Raw genomic sequence first — 19,045 nt, 5'->3', positions numbered from 1 at the left:
CTGCCTCTGCCTCTGCCTCTGCCTCTGCCTCTGCCTCTGCCTCTGCCTCCTGAGTGCTGGGTTAAAGGTGTGCACCACCATACCTGGCTTCAGCTAGTGCTAAGAGCCAACTGAGCCATCTCTCCAGCCCCAAGGCTTTCGATTTTTTTTTTTTTTTTAAATATGGTCTCATAGCCTACACAGGCCTTGAGTTCCTAATGTTTTTTGCTCTGCCTCCTGAGTACTGGGTGTGTCGTTCTTTGAGACAGTGTACTATATAATTTTGACAAAGCTATATTTGGCTTTGTCAAGATTCCTAGGCTCAAATGAGCCTTCCGCCTCAGTCTCCCAAGTCACTGGGACTGTGGGTGCATGCTGCTACCTGGTACCAGCTTTGCTTTGGCACTTTGAGACTGGGTTTCATGGAGCCTAGGCTGGTCTCAGCTTCCTTAAGAAGCTGAGGATGACTGAACTCCTGATCTCTCGGCCTCCGCCTCCCATGTGCTAGGATTACAAGCAGGAGGCAGCGCTCTTTGGTTTTGGTAAGCGTAGTGGGCTGCAGTGTTAGACCCCATGTTGGGTTGTTGGCAGACATTACTTGGCCCGTCCTCATAAGAGCTTGTGTTTGGGAACGCTGACATTCCGGTACAATTTTGGGTTCTTTAGAGACAGTATCTCACTGTGTAGCCCAGGCCAGCCTCCAACCTTCCTGCCTCGGGTCTTGAAATCTCGGTGAGTGACATTCCACCCAGTAGGATGGGCGTTGATATTTTAAGTGGGTAACTGGTGACAGGCAGTTACTGCTCTTGGCAGAGCAGCCCACAGAGGCAGGGGTCCAGAGAGTGCCCAGGCAATTAAGAGAGATCGAAACAGATCTCCATCCGTGTGTCTGGAACACTGAGTGCTGGGGTATAGGGGAGCTGGTGACTGAGGCACCAGCAGCCAGCTGGGCAGCCTCAGGAGTTCAGGAGGACATTAGACCTTTTTATTGCCCTGTGTTAAAATTTACCGTGTATATGGGCTACCACTTCGAAGTACTGTTGCCTTCTGTGATCTCATCTTTCAGCCAAGCTCCTCTGTGTGTGAGATGGCTGTCTGTTGATGTGCTCATCCTGGGGGGCGGAAGGATGAGAGAAAGCCAGTTCGGTTCCAAAGTCTGCCCTCTTTGTTGTTTCATGTGAGCAGGCTTCTAAAACTTGGGGTACCCTCTGCTCCTGATGTAACCAGATCTTGCCATGGCCAAATGACGCTACTGCTGACTCTTCTCGCCTCTCTGGCATGGGCAGGAGAGACATGGAAGGGCTGAGATGTTGGTGCTTGAGGAAGGTGCTGACTCACACAAAGCTGCCAGGCCTGCCCCAGTGGCAGTTGGAGGTTGGGCGAGGTGGTCCTAAGCACTTTCCTGACGTAGCCATCACTCCCACCAAATGGATCTTCTGAGTATTCAAACAGAGGAGTCTTCTGCTCCCCTTGCCCTGACAGCCCCGACTGACTCTAGGCCCCTGGCTGTAACCATTCAAGATGACACCAGCAGCCTCGCTATATACAGAGTCCAGCTACCTATGATCTTCACAGAGAGAATGGGGAAGGAGAGTGGCTCCTTTGTACAGAATGTTGCACCTGAGGGTCTGAAGCCTGAAGGGCTAAAGCTGGCTGGGGCTGCATGAAAGTCATGTGCATAGAAGGCCCTCTGTGTCCCTTGAGTCCCAAGTCAGCGTGGGACCTTTGGACTCCCGTTCAGTGGTTGGACTGGACTCTGGAGGAACCTGTAGGTCACATGGTCTGTACCTACAGCTTAGGATCCAGAGGCCTTTGGTCTGGAGGTGGGCAGTAGGGAAGTCAGGAATTTGGTCCTGGAGTCATTATCCTTGATCTAAAGGTCTGCCTCCCTAGTGCTGCTGTAAGAAATTCCAAGATGCAGTGTAGGACGTTTCCAAGACTGCTGGGGCATGCCTGTAAGCCCAACACTCAGGAAGCTGAGGCAGGTGGATTGCTGAGTTCAGGAGGCCAGTCTGTATGGTATAGTGAGACTGCCCCCCTCACCACCACCCCGAGTTTTTTCTAACAAAAGGCTCCTTAAACCTGTTATCTTTCTGGTGTCTAGCCACAGGTAAGTCGTCTGTTCTAGAGAGAATGGCTTGTGTTGAAATTCAGCAGTGGCCACATCTCCTCTCTCTTCTGGGCAGTTTATGGGTAAATTTACTAACTGACTGGGATTTGCTTCCTGTGTGAGCAGGGACCCTTGCTGCATTTTCAGTGAGGTGTCTTCCTGGGCCTCTCCATTGCGTACAGTTTAGAGTGATTTCTCTTCTGCCTGGGGCTGTGAGCCCTACGGAGTACAAAGAGTAGTCAGGCCAGGCTAGCAGCCCCGCCCAGCCTTTCAGCTGGCGTACACTTTTCCTTCCAGCCCTCGTCTGGGTGGTTTCCCATGGTTTACCTTGATGCCGTTTTCCATCTAGGATGCAGGCCGATGGAATAGCATGTACGTGGGATATTACTGGTCTTATGTGGAAAAGAGAAAAGGGTATAGTGATGGTGTTCTGTCCCCACCATTTCATTGTCTAGACCAGATCACACGAGCAATGTGACGGGCACTATGCATCCATGCGGAGACATGAGGTCAAGTAGAAGTGAACCCAGAGGTCAGGGGTGACAGTAAGGCTGGGGAAGTGGATTCTGAAGCCAGTGGTGCCAACTGGGAATGTAGGTAGGAGAAAAGATTTGGGGGCATAGGGGAGGGACTTGCCTTGAGGGTTGTGTAGAAAAGACAGCACCGGCCAATGGTGAGGCAGAAAGAAAGCTAGACTGTGGTCAAGGGAGCCCAGTGTGACGGAACTGAATAGATCACTGTGATGCCTCTAAAGGAAGAACTGGAGACTGACTACTACAGCAGCCTGAAAAGCAATGAGGTGTGGGGAATGGGAGCCGAGAGCCTGGAGCACTGGGGAATCTGCCGGGAAGAAACGAGAGCAGAGGAAAAGGCAGGAAGACTCGGGCACTTAGGCCAGAGGAAGGTTTGGCGTCCTGCCCTATTACTTTCCACCTAGTCCCCTGAGAAGGTCTCAGTGAGTCTACAGCCTGCAGTTCTATGGATAGGCCAGCTGGCCAGCAAGCCCCAGCAATCCTGTCTCCACCCTTTGCAGTGTGGGAGTTAGTCTTAAAGCACAGCCATAGTTTTTTGTTTTTGTTTTTTTTTTTTTTTTGTATTGGTATTTTGCCTGCATGTATGATTGTGTGAAGGTGCCAGATCTGAAATTACAGACGGTTGTAAGCTACCATGTGGGTGCTGGGAATTGATCCTGGGTCACTCTCAGAAGAGGAGTCCATGCTCTTAGCCACCGAGCCATCTCTCCATCCCTTTAACAGCTGTCCTTTATGTGGGTGCTCTGAATCCAAACCCAGATCCATATGCTCCTAACAAGGAATGATTTTGTTTTGTTTTTTTCTGAGATGGGGTTTCTCTGTAGCTCTGGCTTTCCTAGAACTCACTCTGTAGGCCAGGCTGGCCTCGAATTCACAAAGATGCCTCTGCCTGCCAAATGCTGGGATTAAAGGTGTGCACCATCACCCCCCAGCACCTGTTTGTTTTATGTGCCATAGAGTTGAAGGAATTCATAGACTAGTAACTGGGGCCCAAAAGAGGAAGAGGTTAGTTGTTGCAGAGGTAGGAGAGCTCAGGAGTCAGCTCTCACAAGACGAGCAGGATCAGGGCCCTTGGTGGGCACAGTGCTGAGCACACAGGGTTCAGCTGCTTTTGTGGTATCTGCTTCGGGAAGCAGAAAGCCTTCCTGCCCAATTTGCTTCTATTTTTTTTTCAAAGAGGTGAGAAAAAGTGGGCAGGGGAGGAGGAGGGTGAGAAGAAGAGTATGAATAGTTGTTCTGAAGGGAGGGCTAGTCAGGGGAAGCAGGGCTCCCTGGAGATTGTGGCTGGAGTCTAAAATGAGACTGGCCACATGCCGGGGTCTTCTCCAGGAACAGCAGTTGGTTTGGGGTTACAGAGGGGAGGAGGGAGCAGGCGGACAACAGGTGTCACATGCCAGTGATTCTAACAGTAGTGAGGCAAGGAGACTGAGTTCATGGTCAGACCCTGTCTCAAAGGAGGGGAGGGAGGGGGGAGGAGGGAGCAAGATGGAGGAAGGGAAAAGAGGCAAAAAAACAAAAACTAAATGCCAGGGATATGATTCAGTGATGGGGCATTTGCAGGGTCCTGGGTTCTATGCCTAACACAGGACGGTGGGGGAGGGGAGCACTTTTCCCACCTAGCATCACAAGGCTTAGGAAGATAGGGGAGTTGAGTCAGGTTCTGGTTGAATTGTAGGGACAGAGCCCAGGATCCAAGGTTGGCAGTGAGCAAATGAAGTTTTCCAGGGTGCTGTGGTTCTTGACAATCAAAGAGCAGTCAAAGGACAGCCATGGGAACCCATAGCTGAGACCTGAAGAAACAGCCACCATCTATACAGTCTTTCTTATCCTCAGAGGCCCTTGGTCATAGGCAGCAGGTACCAGCTGGGCTTTAAATGAATCAGTTCTCTTGAGGAACTCCGGAAGGTCGGGGTAGAGGTAGGGGCTCACACAGCAAGCCAGGCTGAGTTAATGAGTGCTGTGAGTTAATCCAGGCAGAGCCCTGGCCTCAAATCCAGGCTTTTGCAGCAGCACTGAGCACACACATGCACTTCAGAAGAGAGATGAGGCTCTAGTGAAGAAAGAGGAACAAAAACTTATCACCAGCCTTGCTTAGCTGGGATCCATGGGCCCATTTCACAAAAGGAAGGCCATCGGAGAAGCTAAGTCCGTCACCTTCACAGACACACGGGACCGGGCCAATTTTTTCTCTCCGCCTCAGGATCATTTTACTTCCACGGTGGCGATGGGCCAGGCCTAAAGCTCCACCTGGCCTTTTTCAGTAGGGAACAAGTACACGGGTGCCTCGTGCAGGCCTGCCACACCTGCTGGTACTGCAGGCTGCCGGTGAGGCCGGCAGGTGGTGCCAAATGGTAGGTAGGCTGCAACGGCAGGCTGAGCGAGTGGGCTCTGCAGCCTGAGGCTGGCTCCTCAACTAGGTGGCCAGGATTCCTGGAAAAGCCAGCTGGGAGCTGTGGCAAGTGCGGAGGGGTCCCAGATGTGAACCCTCCCACCAAGTCTAAAAGCTGCCGACTGAAGGACCACAGGCTTGAAAGGCCACGGTTTCATGCTTATCACTGTGGCTTCAGGTTAGTTTTCTCCCTGTTTCCGCCACCTGGCCTACAGGAAAGAGAAAAACAGCTTGAATGCCTAGAGTTGTCATTTTATTGTACCCGCTGTCAGCACAGTCCGTGTTGACCTAAGGCATGGCTGCCTCAGAGAGCCTGGGAAAGCAGGCCTTCCTGAGCTGCCGTGATGATCACTTTTGTACAGGTGGCTGACCATCAGGCCCCAGTCCCAGCAGCCCGAAGGCTGTGTTGAAGAGGTTGATGGGAGAAGAGCCATCTGTGATGAGAGTGGATTTCAGGCCCAGGGACTGAAGAAGCTTCACCTGCAAGGTAGGAGGATAAAGTCAGGCAAGAAGACTGGCCACTTATCACAGCTGCCTCTCCAGGGTGCTGACCTTCAGAGCAGCCCTGCTAAACCAAGCGGTTTTTGTGTTTGTGTGGTTTTTCATTTATTTATTTTATTCACTTTATATCCCTGTAGCCCCTTCCCTCCTCTCCTCCCAGCCCCGCCCTCCCCTTCCCCTTTTCCTCAGAAAAAGGGAGCTCCCTTTCCCATCCACCCCAGCTCATCCAATTGCTTCCGGACTGAACCTGTCCTCTTCCCCTGTGGCCTGTCAAGGCGGTCCCACCAGGGGGAAGTGAACTAAAAGCTGCCAAGTGAGTCCTTACTGGAGGACCCACTTGAAGCCTAAGCTGCCCATCTGCTACATCTTTGTAGGGGCCTCGGTCCAGTTCCTGCATGGTCCTTGGTTGATGCTTCAGTCTCAGCAAGCCCCTCTGGGCCCTGGTTATTTGGCTCTTTTGTTAGTTGGTCTTCTTGTGGAGCTCCTGTCACTTCTGGGTCCTTTTCTCTTTCCTCCCACTATTCCCTAAGACTCCCTATGTGTCGACCAGTGTTTGGCTCTGAGTCTCATCGTCTGTTTTGAGGGGCTGCTGGGTAAAGCTGTTGGGAACAAAGCCCTGGGACCCTTCCTAAGGGCCTGACCTGCCAGATAAGCACCGGGCGCCAGCAGGCCATAGCTTCTTACAACCCATTGTTTCCAAAACTGTTTGCTTTGGGACACATCCGTGACCACCGATGTGACCACCGATGTTATCTTCAGGCCTTGTAACTCTTTAACCCACCTTCTTAGCCTTGGGAACTTCCCACCAAGGGTCTTGGTATTTTTCCACTACTACTTCCCTTTCTCGCCCCTCTCCCCCGCCCTGCCAAAACCACGTTTTAAAAGAAACACCAAAGTTCAATAAAGGGGACACTTGACCAGCAACCGTCTGCTTGTGTCCTTTCTCTCTCTCCCCCATCTTTTTCAGGATTGACCCCCTTCACCCCCACGAATAACTAAGTCCCGCGGGACGGGACATAAAGCCTCTCAGAGGACAACTCTGACAGGCTCCTGTCTGCAAGCTTAGCAGAATATTGTTCATAGTGTCAGGGGCTGGCACCCTCCAATGGGGTGGGTCTTTGGTTGGATGGGAGAGGGGGTGCAGAGAGTTAAGAGGGTGGAGATCAGACCTGGGGGTGGGGGGGAGGGGAGAGCCAAGAGGACAGAAAGGTGAAACTGAGGATGGGGACATCTCTGTGACAAGCTGGAGACCTAAGTCAGGGTAGGCTCCTGGGAGGATCTGAGGGCCACTCAAGGCCAGATTTCTAGTAGCAGAGGCCACAGAGACTGAAGAGGGCACCCTCTAACTAGATTAGTCTTCTAGTAAAGGGCAGGAAACACCAACCCACCCACAAAACTTCCCCTCAAAATTTACCCCGCCTACAAGATGTGCAGAGACACAGATAGAGCAGGGATTGAGGGGGTGCCCAACCAAGTGGTTTCTGAAGTGCCTCCGTCACCTTCATCCCATCGCCTTTCTGGGCTTTCTCTGAGGCACTCGTCTGTCACTGTGCCCCTAGCAGGGTCTAGGGCGGTGTCTGGTGCTCCAGGGCACGGGGACCGGTCGCTCTCAGCCCTTTCCATCCTCCAACGTCTCCCCAAGCATGGTTGCCTCCTAAACACCCACCCTGCTCCTGCATTTTTCTGTTCTCACCTGCATCTCAGGCCCAGCCACAGCCAGGTCCCTGATGGTGCCAGGCCCCAGAGCCTCTGTCATCTCCTTGAACTTCTTTGCCTCCACGTCGGCAAGCTGCTGGGCTTTGCTCACCTCCAGCTCCAGCTGGGCCTTGGCATAGAGCAGTTCCAGCTCTCTTACTTTCTTCACTCGCTCCAGCTCAGCCTCCTGGAAGGGGAAGATGAGGCTGGCCTTAGGTCACATGGCCCAGGAACTGTCCAGCAAGTCACCCAGGCCAGCAACCCTGAGGGAACTGAGGCAGAAGGGAACCTCGGGTGCAAATCCTAGCCATTCCACTGTTTAGCTAGTGACTCTTGAGAAGGGGGTCCCCTGATTCAAGCCTTGGCATAAAACGGAGGTGACACATACCTCCCATGAAATGGGGTCACAGATGCAAAAGACACAACAAAGCGCTCAGTGGTGGAATGGCCTTAATGATCCCTGTCTTCGGGGACTATACTAAGAGCATTGCTGCAGGGCATTGCAGACCACGGGGAGTTTGGGCAGTGCTCTCAGGCCACTCCGGTGCCGCCCCGTGTGGTTTCAGTGCCTTTAGTGAGCAGGCCTCTTCCAGGCCCCGCTCTTCCAGCAGCAGCCCCTCAACCTACCGTCTCAATGGCTAATGCCTGTGCCTTTAGCTTGGCCTGCAGCACGGAGCCCTCTCCCTCGATCCTCGCTGCCTCTGCGCGGGACTCAGCCTCCGCCTTGGCATTCCCGGTGCTCTCCACAGCCATGCTGCAGGGGAAACAGAGTTGGGGAAGGCCCAGAAGAGAAGCCCACCCGCCCAGGGGCTTGAAGATGGGGGGAGGGGGACAGGAGACACGACACCATGGCACAAGCATGTCAGAAGACAACCTGTGAGAATCGGTTCTCTGCTTCCACCATGTGGGGCCCAGGGAACTCGGGCATCAGGCTTGGCAGCCAGCGCCTTCACCCACTGTAATCTTGCTGGGCCACCCGTGTTCACTTTCCCCCAATAATGGGATGGAGGCCAGGGCCTTGTGCATGCTAGGCAAGTGCTCTGCCACTAAGCCACCTCCTAGCCCTTCTGGCTCCCTGATTCTGGCCTCCCTCAAAGCAGGCCCTGCTTGCCTCTCACCCCCACCCCTACCTGAGCCAGCAGCTGCAAGACCCTCCCCCTTCCCCCCCAAGACTGGCCAGTCTTTCCACCTCCATTTCTTGACCCACCTCATGGCCTCAAGCTCCAAAAGTTCCTTCCGGGCTTTTTCAGCTTCTGACTGATCCAAGATCTTCTGCCTCTCAAGCCGGCCACGGGCTTCCTGCTCTAGTCTCTGAGCCTCATGCCTGGGTAAAAGCAGGGCCAGGTGAGATGCAGGTGTGGGAGAAAGCAGCACCTGGAGTAGAGACTGAGCCTGTCCCCATCCCCACGCGCTCAGCATGCGCCTGGACCCAGAACAGTGAGCAAGCTGCAGGCAGCCATGATGTGGCTCTAGGTTTGGTGTCTCTGCTGTCGCTGGAAGCACTCTCCCATGGGGAGAAAATAAGCTAGGGTGCTTTTGGACACTGAGGAGTACCTGGGAGCAAGTGGGTGAGCAGGGAAAGAGGGCATTCCAACAGTTGCAAGAGAAAGGAAAGGGCTCTCCAAGGAGGTGACCTTGAGGCTGAGAGAGTACAGTGGGCGAAGAAGTTGCAAAGGTCCAAGGTGGGACCAAGCTGAAAGTAGGGGCCAGGGAGGCCAGACTCTCCTGGGGAGCCTGGAAGGCCCTGGAAAGGATGGGAAGCCTTAGGAGCAGGGAGGCCCTCCTGCTTGCCATTCTAACAGTCATGCTGGGCAGAGCATAGACCCTTGTGGAAGCACATGGCAGCAGGCAGACCACTGATGGATGCCACGTCATTAAGGTCCTGGCACCTTAATGCTGCCCCCGGCCCACTCACTTGGCTGCTGCCTCCTGGGAGTTGGTGGTGATCTCAATAGCTAGCTGGACACTGCGCTGCAGGGCGTCCCGGGTCCTCTGGTCCACAGGCTCCACTGATTGTACATCCACACTGCTGACCACCAGCCCGTTTTGGGGAAAGATCGCCCGGTCTCGTGCCCTGGGCAGGAGCGTGCCATCGGGATCTGCGTCTTCGGGCATCTCGAAGCCGAAAACAGCCGTGCGGATAATACGAGCCGAGTTCTTATGGAAGTCATCAAAGGTGACAGAGGCTACGGCCCCCCGGACTTGGGACGCAATGGCCTTGCAGGCGTCACCCACGAAGTCAGGCACGGAGAAAAGCTTGGCCGTCTCTTCGGGGTCATTTCGGTTCTTCAGCTCAAAGTGCCTGTGGACAAAGAGGCCCAGAGTGGGGAAGCTATTTCTCACAGGAAGTAATACCCTTCCTGAGCAGGATTTCAGAGCCCTCCTCTGGGCCTGAACGGCAGATCCTACAATGGAGATGTTAACTTGTGCCCAGCAAGCACCTAGGTTCCCATTAAATCCTCCCAGAGTCCTTAGGGTGGAGATTCATATTCTCCCATTTTACAGAAGAGGAAATAGAGGGTTTTGGGTCTTAAGTCCAAGGTCACCATATGTGGCAAGTCAAAACTCGGAATCCAGGCAAGATGGCTGGCCCTAGGCCTGTGTGCTTAACTGTCACTGGGCTATCACCCTGTCTACCCTGGTCACAGTGCTAGCTAGCTCTTCTCCACCACAAGGTGAGGGCCAGGAACCGTGCTCAGAGTCTGCTGAACAGTCCTCCACATGACTCTTTGAGACAGGGCCTCACACAGGAGACACAGGCTGGCTTTGAGCTCTTTCAGCTGCCACTGGCCTTGAACACCTGATCCTCCTATGTCTTCCTCCGGAGAACAGGATTACAGCCATGTGCCCCCCCCCCCCCCCGAAACAGGGTTTCTCTGTGTAGCTCTGGCTGTTCCGGAACTCTCTCTGTAGACCAGGCTGGCCTTGAACTCACAGGCCTGCCTGCCTCTGCCTCCCTAGTGCTAGGATTAAAGGTGAGTATCACTGCCACCACCTGGCTTCTAGCCATTCATTTAAAATAAAAATCTTACTGTGTGTGTTTGTGAGCACAGCATAGAGGGGCATTGCCATGGCCCTCCTGTGGAGGTCAGAGGGTAACTCTGTGGAATCACTTATCTCAGTCCACCTTGCTGTGGGCTCTGGGGATGGAACACAGGGTGCCAGGTTCTGTGCAGCAAGCACCTTTAACCACTGAGCTGTCGTGGCCCTTTGCTAGCTCTTATGAAAAATAGTTTTTTTTTTTTTAATTTACTATTTCACAATTTCATAGACATATATAATGCATTTTGATCACACCCCATTACCTTCTTTCTCCAGCTAGGGAAAAGGAGGAAAACACAACATTCCCTGTCTGAGCCCAGACAGCAAACAGCACAGCATGGACAGGACCCAGCCGGGCATTCTGGGGCAGGTGCTCTGCCTTGTGTTCATGCTCACTGGTTGTGAAAAACCGTCCTTTTCAAAAACCTTGCAGGAAGGTGTTCTTTTTGTATGCCCCTCTGACCCCGGTTTTGATCAAAGGGATATCACGGTCACCAAGAAGATGAGGAGATCGTCAAGGACTTGTTCAAAAGAGTTTTCAAGTCTGACTGAGAACTCTGACACTTATGCATAGATAAGAAATGGAGATATTTAAAATCATGTTTTTCTTTTCAGAAAAACAGCAACAACGACGACAAAAAACCTACAGGCAGCCAGGGTGTGGTGGCGTACGCCTGTGACCCCAGCACTTGGGGAGGCAGAAGCAGGCGGGTCTCTGTGGCTGGTCTACAAAGTAAGTCCAGGACAGCCAGGGCTACATGGAGAAGCCCTGTCTGGAAAAAAACCGAAAGGTTACAAGCACTGACTGCTCTTCTAGAGGTCCTGAGTTCAATTTCCAGCAACCACATGGTGGCTTACAACCACCTGTAATGGGATCTGATTTTGTCTTCTGGTATGTGCGAATACAGACTATATATAGAGACTATATAGAGTGAGTCTATGAGTCTGAAGCAGCCTGGTCACCCAGTCTACATCCTGAGTTCCAGGACAGCCAGAGCTGCAGCGAGACTGTGTTTCAAAAACACCAAGACCAAACCAAACCAAAAACCTTGCAATGATAAATCACCAGAGGTGTGGCTAGCCAGTCTCCTGGTACTGGGGCCCCTGAAGCCCTCATCCTAGAAGGCTCGGTCTCGCCCCCTCCCCTTACTTCCTAGCTTCCCTCGGGTGGGCCTTCGGTCTGAGTTGGCAGGCATGTGCCCTCCTCGTCTCTAAAGCTGACCCCTGGGAGCCCAGCCTCACCAGTTGTAGGCGAGCTGCAGCTGCAGCCTAGCATGGTCTGCTGTTTCAATGGTGATGACGTCAGTGAAGAAATCCGGTCCCAGAAGCAGACAGAGTGCACGGCGGGCGTGAGGACGCTTGGGCCGGCCGGCAGAAAGGGACAACACTGTGAACTGCTCCTCAGGATCCAGTGACACTAGCTCGGGCCCGAAGACCACGCTGTGGAAAGAGGCGGGAGTCAGACGCCCCGAGAGGGTCACTCAGGACCCGGCAGAGGCCTTCCACCGGTTCACCCCGGCTCACCCCGGCTCACCGTGCTCTCTTGGCTCTATAGTCATACACCTGCACCGCAGCGTTGTGTGGGACGCGGTAGCTCACCACCCGGGTCTTGTTCCTTGGAGCTGAGGGCTGAAGGGCCTTGGCTATGCCCGACTGACCCCTATCTGCCAGAGGGTCATGCCCCAAGTTCAGCAGCTCCTCCACGCCGGGAGGCAGTTCCTTTTCCCACAGGACTTCATCCTGAGTCAGCATGTAGGTGCTCCCGATCACAGCCCGCACCTAGGAAAGGTGTTTTCCGAGAGGGAGGCCTGAGCCGACCCCGCTCAGGGGGCCCACGGTGTCCTGGTTAAAGGCAATCTCTGCAGGAAGACTGTACCCAAGATCGGCTGCCACCTGCTAGGTGTCTTCTCGAGCTAAGCTTCCCTTTCCTGGTCTGTACGATGGGCCCTCTGGGGTCAGGAAATGAGGAAGGGTTCACAGGCCTAATGCAAAGAACAGCACTTGGTGCGAAGTAAGATGCTTGCTATTTTTCCTAGGGTTTCCTTGCCGGGGCAGCATTGATGGAGATCACAGGCACAGGTGTTGGTCCTGGGAAGCCCCTCACATACATTAACCCTGCCCAGGGCTCTGTGTTAAGATTCTCAGGGAAAGGGTTGGCAACATAATCCTCGGTAAAACCAAGGTCAAGGTTTTAGGTGAGGCAGCAAGACTCTACCGAGATGTGGGCTGTATTCCCATAGGACCTTTGTGACAGGACCACATCTGCAGTAGGGCAGAACCCCAGTCCCGAAGCAGAGCTCATTATCTCGGCTGGAGTCTCTAAGACGTAAAATTAGGTAGCAAATGAAGTATGAAATGGCCTCACATCTGCCAGCCGGCTGCCCGGCCGCTGCTGTGTATGCTGCTGGAGCCTTCTCCCCACCTGCCTCTTCCCGTTAGCATCACCTCCTTGCCCAGAGGAAGTCACCCCTGGTGCCGCCCGTCTCCCAGCTGGTACCTTCCCAGTCTTGACATCCTGCACATAGATGCCCTCATTTTGGTCCAGAGGGATGGCCTGGCGCTCCTCCACCACCTCCACTTTCACAGATGGCACATACTCCAGGGGCCCACGGATGAGCCAGCGGTCTCCAGCCTGGTGGGAGACTTTCTCGTCATCCTCCCCCTCCTCCAGGGGCTGCAGGGCCCTCAGCAGCAGCCCCTGCTGCTCTGACAGCACGTACACATCCTGGATGCCTCGCTCCAGCCTCTCCCCAGGCTGGAGGAAGAAGGACTTCTCTCCCTGGTGGGGAAAAGGGGAGGTTAGATCATGGCGCCACTCAGGCCTACAGGACAGCCACACTGACACAGCCTTCTGGTTTGTCACTGATGGCATGACCTTGAGCCAGGTCTTCCCTTCACCAGGCTGTACCGGGCTTGTGTTGAAGACAGAAGCCCAAAGGACTCTCCAATCACAGTATCTCTGTGTGTGGTCAAATTTGTAAATGATCAGGACCTAGGACCTCAAGCTAAACAGTTAAGAATTACCCTGTGTGGCTGGGCAGTGGCGGCACACACCTTTGATCCCAGCACTCGGGAGACAGGGGCAGGCGGATCTCTTAGTATAGGCTCTATAGGCCAGCCTGGTCTACAGAGTGAGTTCCAGGACAGCCAGGGGCTACTGCTAGGGCTTCACAGAAAAACCCTATCTCAAAAAAACCATAAAAGGAAAAAAAAAAAAAAAGAAAGAAAGAACATTACCCTAAACCGGCTGTACATGTCTGTACTCTCAGCACTTGGCAGGCTAAAGGAGGAGAGTCATCCTGAGTGAGAACCCAAGACAAAGGGTCTCCAAAGAAAACAAAATGGTCACGAAGAAATTATATATGCTTTTCATTTCTCCCACGGTTTGTTTTCTTGACAAAGACGGAGTTTCAGGATGGGCAAACTCTGGTCTTGAGAGTCAAATCTGACCTGCTAGCTATGATGGATATGGGACCACACTGGCTTTGAACTTCCGGACTCCTGTCTCAGCTCCCAAGTAGCTGAGACTACAGCTATACGCTTCACTGGCTTTTTCACACACCCCACTCCCAGAAGGGGTCTTGCTGTGTAGCCTAAATTCAAATTCACAGCTATATTTTTCTTTTCTGATGATTGACATTTCAGTTGCAGCCGATTTGCAAGGGTTCTACAGGGATTGTTTTGACTTTCGCTACCTCCCTCATCCTTCTCTTGTTTTTCTTTTTCTTTTTTTAAAGATTTATTTATTTATTATGTACACAGTGTTCTGACTGCATGTGTGCCTGCAGGCCAGAAGAGGGCACCAGATCCCGTTATGGATGGTTGTAAGCCACCATGTGGTTGTTGGGAATTGAACTCAGGACCTTTGGAGGAGCAGACAGTGCTCTTAACCTCTGAGCCATCTCTCCAGCTCCCTTGTTTTTCTTTTTAAGAGACCATCTCAGCCAGGCACAGCAGTGAACGCCTGTAATCCCAGCGCTCAGGGAGGCAGAGGCAGGTGGATCTCTGTGAGTTAAAGGTCAGCCTGGTCTACATATGATCTTCACAGGGAGAATGGGGAAGGAGAGTGGCTCCTTTGTACAGAATGTTACACCCGAGGGTCTGAAGCCTGAAGGGCTAAAGCTGGCTGGTGCTGCATGAAAGAACACGGAGGAGCCAGTCCCAGGAACTTCAGGGGGGAGCCCAAGGCCCCTGGGGGAACCGGATAGGACGGTACGACAGGAATATAGAGCTAAGTGTACAAAAGCGCTGAAGGTGTTTCTAGGACGCCTGCGCTGTGTGGAAGAAGTGAAGGGAGAGCGATCCGAAGGCCTCCTGTCGCTCACAGGCTCCAGGGAGGGGAGCGGCTCACCTTGACAACACGCTTCTGTCCCAGCTGGTTCTTGCCATCCGGTCCCATTGGGTCAAGGATGACGCAGTAGTGTCGCGGCCCCAGCGTGGTGATGGGTACCACTCCCAGCACCTCCTCATAGACATCTGGCACGTGGGCTTCTGTGTCCTGCACAGTCACCAACCATTCCTCCCCCGTGCGGTGGGCCGCTCCCCGAAAGTCCCTGAAGTTCTGCCGAGCCCGGAGGTGCAGGGCTGTCTGCAGGGAAAGACATGGGGGTGTTTGCAGAGCCCTCCCTCCACCTCCCCTCTGCTGGCTGGCACCTTGGCTCTGGCAACACCTACCTGCCCTGGAGGATGCCCCAGGACCCTCCTCTGGACACGGGACCGGATTTCCCTAGTGACCGTCGGGAAGATGCCTGACCTTTGCTTGAGCGTCCTTTGCCTCTGAGCAACGCCAGCTTCCCTCCCCGCACCGAACACAAACCTTTTCTGTCAGGATCACGGCGTCCACCAGATCCAGCACCTCTTCGAACACAGCTGGGAGGTACGCACCCACGGACCGGACCAGCCACTCCTCACCTGCGGCGTGAGCAGAAAGGAAGAGTCAAGCACAGCCAGGCGGCCGCCATCACGTCTCCACAGCCCAGATAACAGACCATCTGGGGTTTGAAGGCAAAGAAACGCCACTGCCCCCGGAGATGAGCGCTTGGCAAGGTCCTGCTTTCAATGAGGCCAGGGGAAAACCGACCTCTATCCCTGAAGAATTAACAAACAAACAAACAAACAAACAGACAGACTTTTAGAGGCTGGGCCTGGTGGCACAGCCCCACCATCCCAGCACTGAGGAGGTTGAGGTGAGAGGAGTGGGAGTTTTGGGCTAACCTGGGCTACACAGGGAGACCTGTCACAAAAGACAAAACCCAAAAACCCACTAGGGCCCTTCTAGAATGCCAAGTCACTGTTACCACTACCCCTGTGGTGCCATCTCTAAGCACCAAACGCTGATTTTTCATGCTCCTGCCATGGGCAGAAGAAGGGCCTCCATTAGGCCCAGGAATGACATTTTGTTTATTGAGCAACATGCATGCCCAGCAGCAAGTCCTAGTCTCTCCCTGCCTGGCCACACACCTGGGCCAGTGCTTCAGTCTTGGATGGAGAAAACTGCTGACTCTCACTCTTATCGGGGGACTAAATAAAATGCTATCCACCATTTTGAACCAATATCCGGTCAATGTATTGGAACATCCCACTTGGCGATCTTGAACCACTGGCCACAGCTGACATTGAAGATGGGGAAGGTAAGACTGTGTTAGCATGGTGTGAGCTCAGGCTCAAGGCCGGCATGGAAGTGGGTTTTCGAGAGGCAGCAGGCAGACCTCAACAGCTCAAGAGATACCAGGAGAAGCCGCACATGGGGATGCGTTTATACTCCCAGCACTCAGGAGGCTGAGGCAGAAGGATTGCCATGAGTTTGAGGTCACCATGGACTACGTGATGAATACCAGTTCGTCAAGGCTACTTGAGACACTGTCTCGAAAACAACAGACCTGGGGAAATTGCTCAGTGGTTAAGTGTACCAGCTCTTCTTCCAGAGGACCTAGGTTCAATTCCCAGCACCCACATGGTGGCTCACAACTGTCTGTAACTCCAGTTCTAGGGGATCTGACAACCTTTTCTGGCCTCCATGGTACACAGACATACATGAAGACGAAACACCCATACACATGAAAATAAGATGATGAATATATATATATATATATATATATATATATATATATATATATATTATTCTTAAACATAACAACAAGAACAATGAAAGACAGATACAGGCTGGGCAGTGGTGAGTGGCTCACACCTTTAATCCCAGCTGAGGCAGAAGCAGGTGATCTCTGAGTTCCAGGCCAGCCTGGTCCACACAGAGAAACCTTGTCTCCAAAGCCCATTTTAAAAAACAAAAAGACACGGAGGCTGGAGAGATGGCTCAATAGTTAAGAGCACTGTCTGCTCTTCCAGAGGTCCTGAGTTCAATGCCTGGCAACCACATCATGGCTCATAACCATCTATAATGTGATCCGGTGCCCTCTTCTGGCATGCAGGTGTGCATGCAGATAGAGCGCTCGTACACATAAAAGAAATAAATCTTAAAAAAAAAAAAAAGACAGACAAACAGCCAGACTCGCATACATGTGTACATGAGTGAAAACACACACACACACACACACACACACACACACACACCAGCGAAGAACCCTGCCCTGGCGTCACCTGAGCCCTTCTGCTTGCCCTGCAGGGAGGGCCCTTCCTGCCCACCCGGCAGCAGGAACCCTTGTTGAGCCCACCTGTCACCCTGTCCTTGCCATCCCGGTCAAAGCATTCCTTGCGGGCCCGCAGCCGCAGCGCCTGGTTCTGCTTGATGACTGTGGCCTGAATGATCTCCACAACTTCCACCTCCTTCTGGGGGATGTAGGTGCCTGGGAGAGGAGGAAGAAGCCAATGCTGACAGTGAAAGGCGTCAGGGTTAGGGTAGAGAGGCAGGAAGCCCCGGCCCAGACAAACCCCAGGAGATGGAGACGTAACTCACCAGGTCCCTCAAACAGCCACTCGTCTCCCGCCATGACCTTGTCTCCATTCTTATCCTGAAAGTCCAGCAAGGCCTTCAGATGCAGGGCAGTGTTGGGCAGAACCACCTGGAGCGGGGTAATGTCCTACAGGGGAAGAAGGGCCATGTGGAGTTCATGCTGGGGTCCCAGGCTTCAAAGCTGGTGCTCTGCACACCAGAGCCCCCAGCACCCCTCTCTGGGAGGCCCATACTGCTGTGGATCAAGTCAGGGCCTTGGCCTGGAGAGATGGCCCAGAGGTTCAGAGCACTGGGCTGCTCTTCCAGAGGTCTTAAGTTCAATTCCCAGCAACCACATGGTGCTTCATGACCATCTATCATGAGATCTGGTGCCCTCTTCTGGCGAGCAGACAGAACACTGTATACATAATAAATAAATATATCAGAGCTATATGAATGCCGAGCAAGTGCCCTACCACGGAGCCACACAGCATCCAGAGCGAGGAGTGGCAGTCTGGGGGAGAGAGCTAGGAAGCTGAACAACCACAAGTGTGGGACCTGGTTTGCAGGAATGCTCTGGAGCAGTGGGTTCTCAGCCTGTGGGTCTTGAACCCTTTGGGAGTTGCATATTGAATATTCCACATAGAAGATATTTATATTACGATTCATAACAGTAGCGATCATAACAGCAGTAAAATTACAGTTATGAAGTAGCAGTGAGATAATTTTATGGTTGGGGGGGTCACCACAACATGAGGAGCTGTATTAAAGAGTTGGGAAGGCTGAGGGCCACTGCTCTAGAGAGTATCTGAAAGTACAAACAGGAAGCTGGGTATCGTGGCACACACCTATAATCACAGCACCTGAGAAATGCCAGCAGGAGAGGCAGGAGTTCGCCGGGAAGGGTGGTGCACGCCTTTAACCCCAGCACTCCCAAGACTGACGTATACCTTGGAGGCAGAGGCAGGCAGATCGCTGTGAGTTCCAGGCCAGCCTGGTCTACCAAGTCAGTCCAGGACAGCCAAGGCTACACAGAGAAACCCTGTCCTGAAAAACCAACCAACCAACCAAATAAATGAAATTCTAAAAGAGGCAGGAAAGAGAGCTGTTGGGACATGCTGGGAGGTCAAGCCACAAAGCTGTTAAAGGATGGAGTCAAGACAGGAGCCCAGGTAAGGCCCATGTTCCCTGTGACAGACTGGTCTGGGCTGCAGACAGTGGGCAGCCACTTTACCCCCTTGGCCTCACGCTGGGCTGAAGAAAGGCAGCCACCCACCAGCAGCAGCAGCTTCTGTCTAGCCTAGGCTGGCCGCAAAATCACCATCTTCCTGCCTCTGCTCTCCAAGACATACGCCAGCCTACCTCACCACCTCCCCGTCACTTCCTGTCTGCTGCATCACAAAGCCACGCTGCCTCCCTGTCTAAACTGCTAGGGTGACAGCGACACCTTCCCAATAGGCCACTGGATGTCCTCACTGTTTCTTCCTAGTTTGTCCCCCACGTCACTACAGGTACCTAGTTTAGGCATCTGTTTTCCTGGTGATAGGCCTAATCAATACTGAAAATAAGGAAGAACAGAGCCAAGGGGTACGGGTGGGGAAGTAGGGGGGTTCAGCAGACTAAAATGGGGCCATTCGAGGAGAGCGCCCCCAGCTGTCAGCCAGGAGCCCTAGAGGTCAGACCGCAGCAGCAGAGGCCAGGGATGGATGTCCTGAGTAGTCATGGGCACGGGTGTACAGGAGGCCCCGGGGGCAGAGTGTGAGAGCAGAGGAGAAAGGGACACTATGTACACATATACACACATATATACAGACTATACATATATACATACACACACATACGTAATACATACATACACATACACACACACACACACACACACACACACACACACACACACACACACA

The 19,045-nt window shown here is 53.2% G+C and overlaps 1 protein-coding gene across 1 annotated transcript in view; it reads right to left on the bottom strand.

Moving 5' to 3' along the window:
* Window positions 1–5,247: 5,247 nt before the first annotated feature.
* Window positions 5,248–19,045, bottom strand: part of Mvp (major vault protein) — an 18,413-nt gene continuing 4,615 nt past the window's right edge. Inside the window, exons 4-15 of the mRNA XM_055627312.1 lie at window positions 17,163–17,286; window positions 16,921–17,052; window positions 15,066–15,160; window positions 14,601–14,837; window positions 12,747–13,028; window positions 11,784–12,028; window positions 11,492–11,689; window positions 9,123–9,509; window positions 8,415–8,531; window positions 7,835–7,961; window positions 7,206–7,394; window positions 5,248–5,491 (exon numbers count right to left, since the gene is read on the bottom strand). Of these exons, the coding sequence (XP_055483287.1) occupies window positions 5,360–5,491; window positions 7,206–7,394; window positions 7,835–7,961; window positions 8,415–8,531; window positions 9,123–9,509; window positions 11,492–11,689; window positions 11,784–12,028; window positions 12,747–13,028; window positions 14,601–14,837; window positions 15,066–15,160; window positions 16,921–17,052; window positions 17,163–17,286 (2,265 nt within the window). The 3' untranslated portion in view covers window positions 5,248–5,359. The remainder of the gene's footprint in view (window positions 5,492–7,205; window positions 7,395–7,834; window positions 7,962–8,414; window positions 8,532–9,122; window positions 9,510–11,491; window positions 11,690–11,783; window positions 12,029–12,746; window positions 13,029–14,600; window positions 14,838–15,065; window positions 15,161–16,920; window positions 17,053–17,162; window positions 17,287–19,045) is intronic.

This window comes from Psammomys obesus, unplaced genomic scaffold (assembly GCF_907164565.1).
Source record: "Psammomys obesus unplaced genomic scaffold, mPsaObe1.curated_primary_1811, whole genome shotgun sequence".
Classification (NCBI taxonomy): domain Eukaryota; kingdom Metazoa; phylum Chordata; class Mammalia; order Rodentia; family Muridae; genus Psammomys; species Psammomys obesus.
This window is presented reverse-complemented; position numbering and strand designations above follow the sequence as displayed.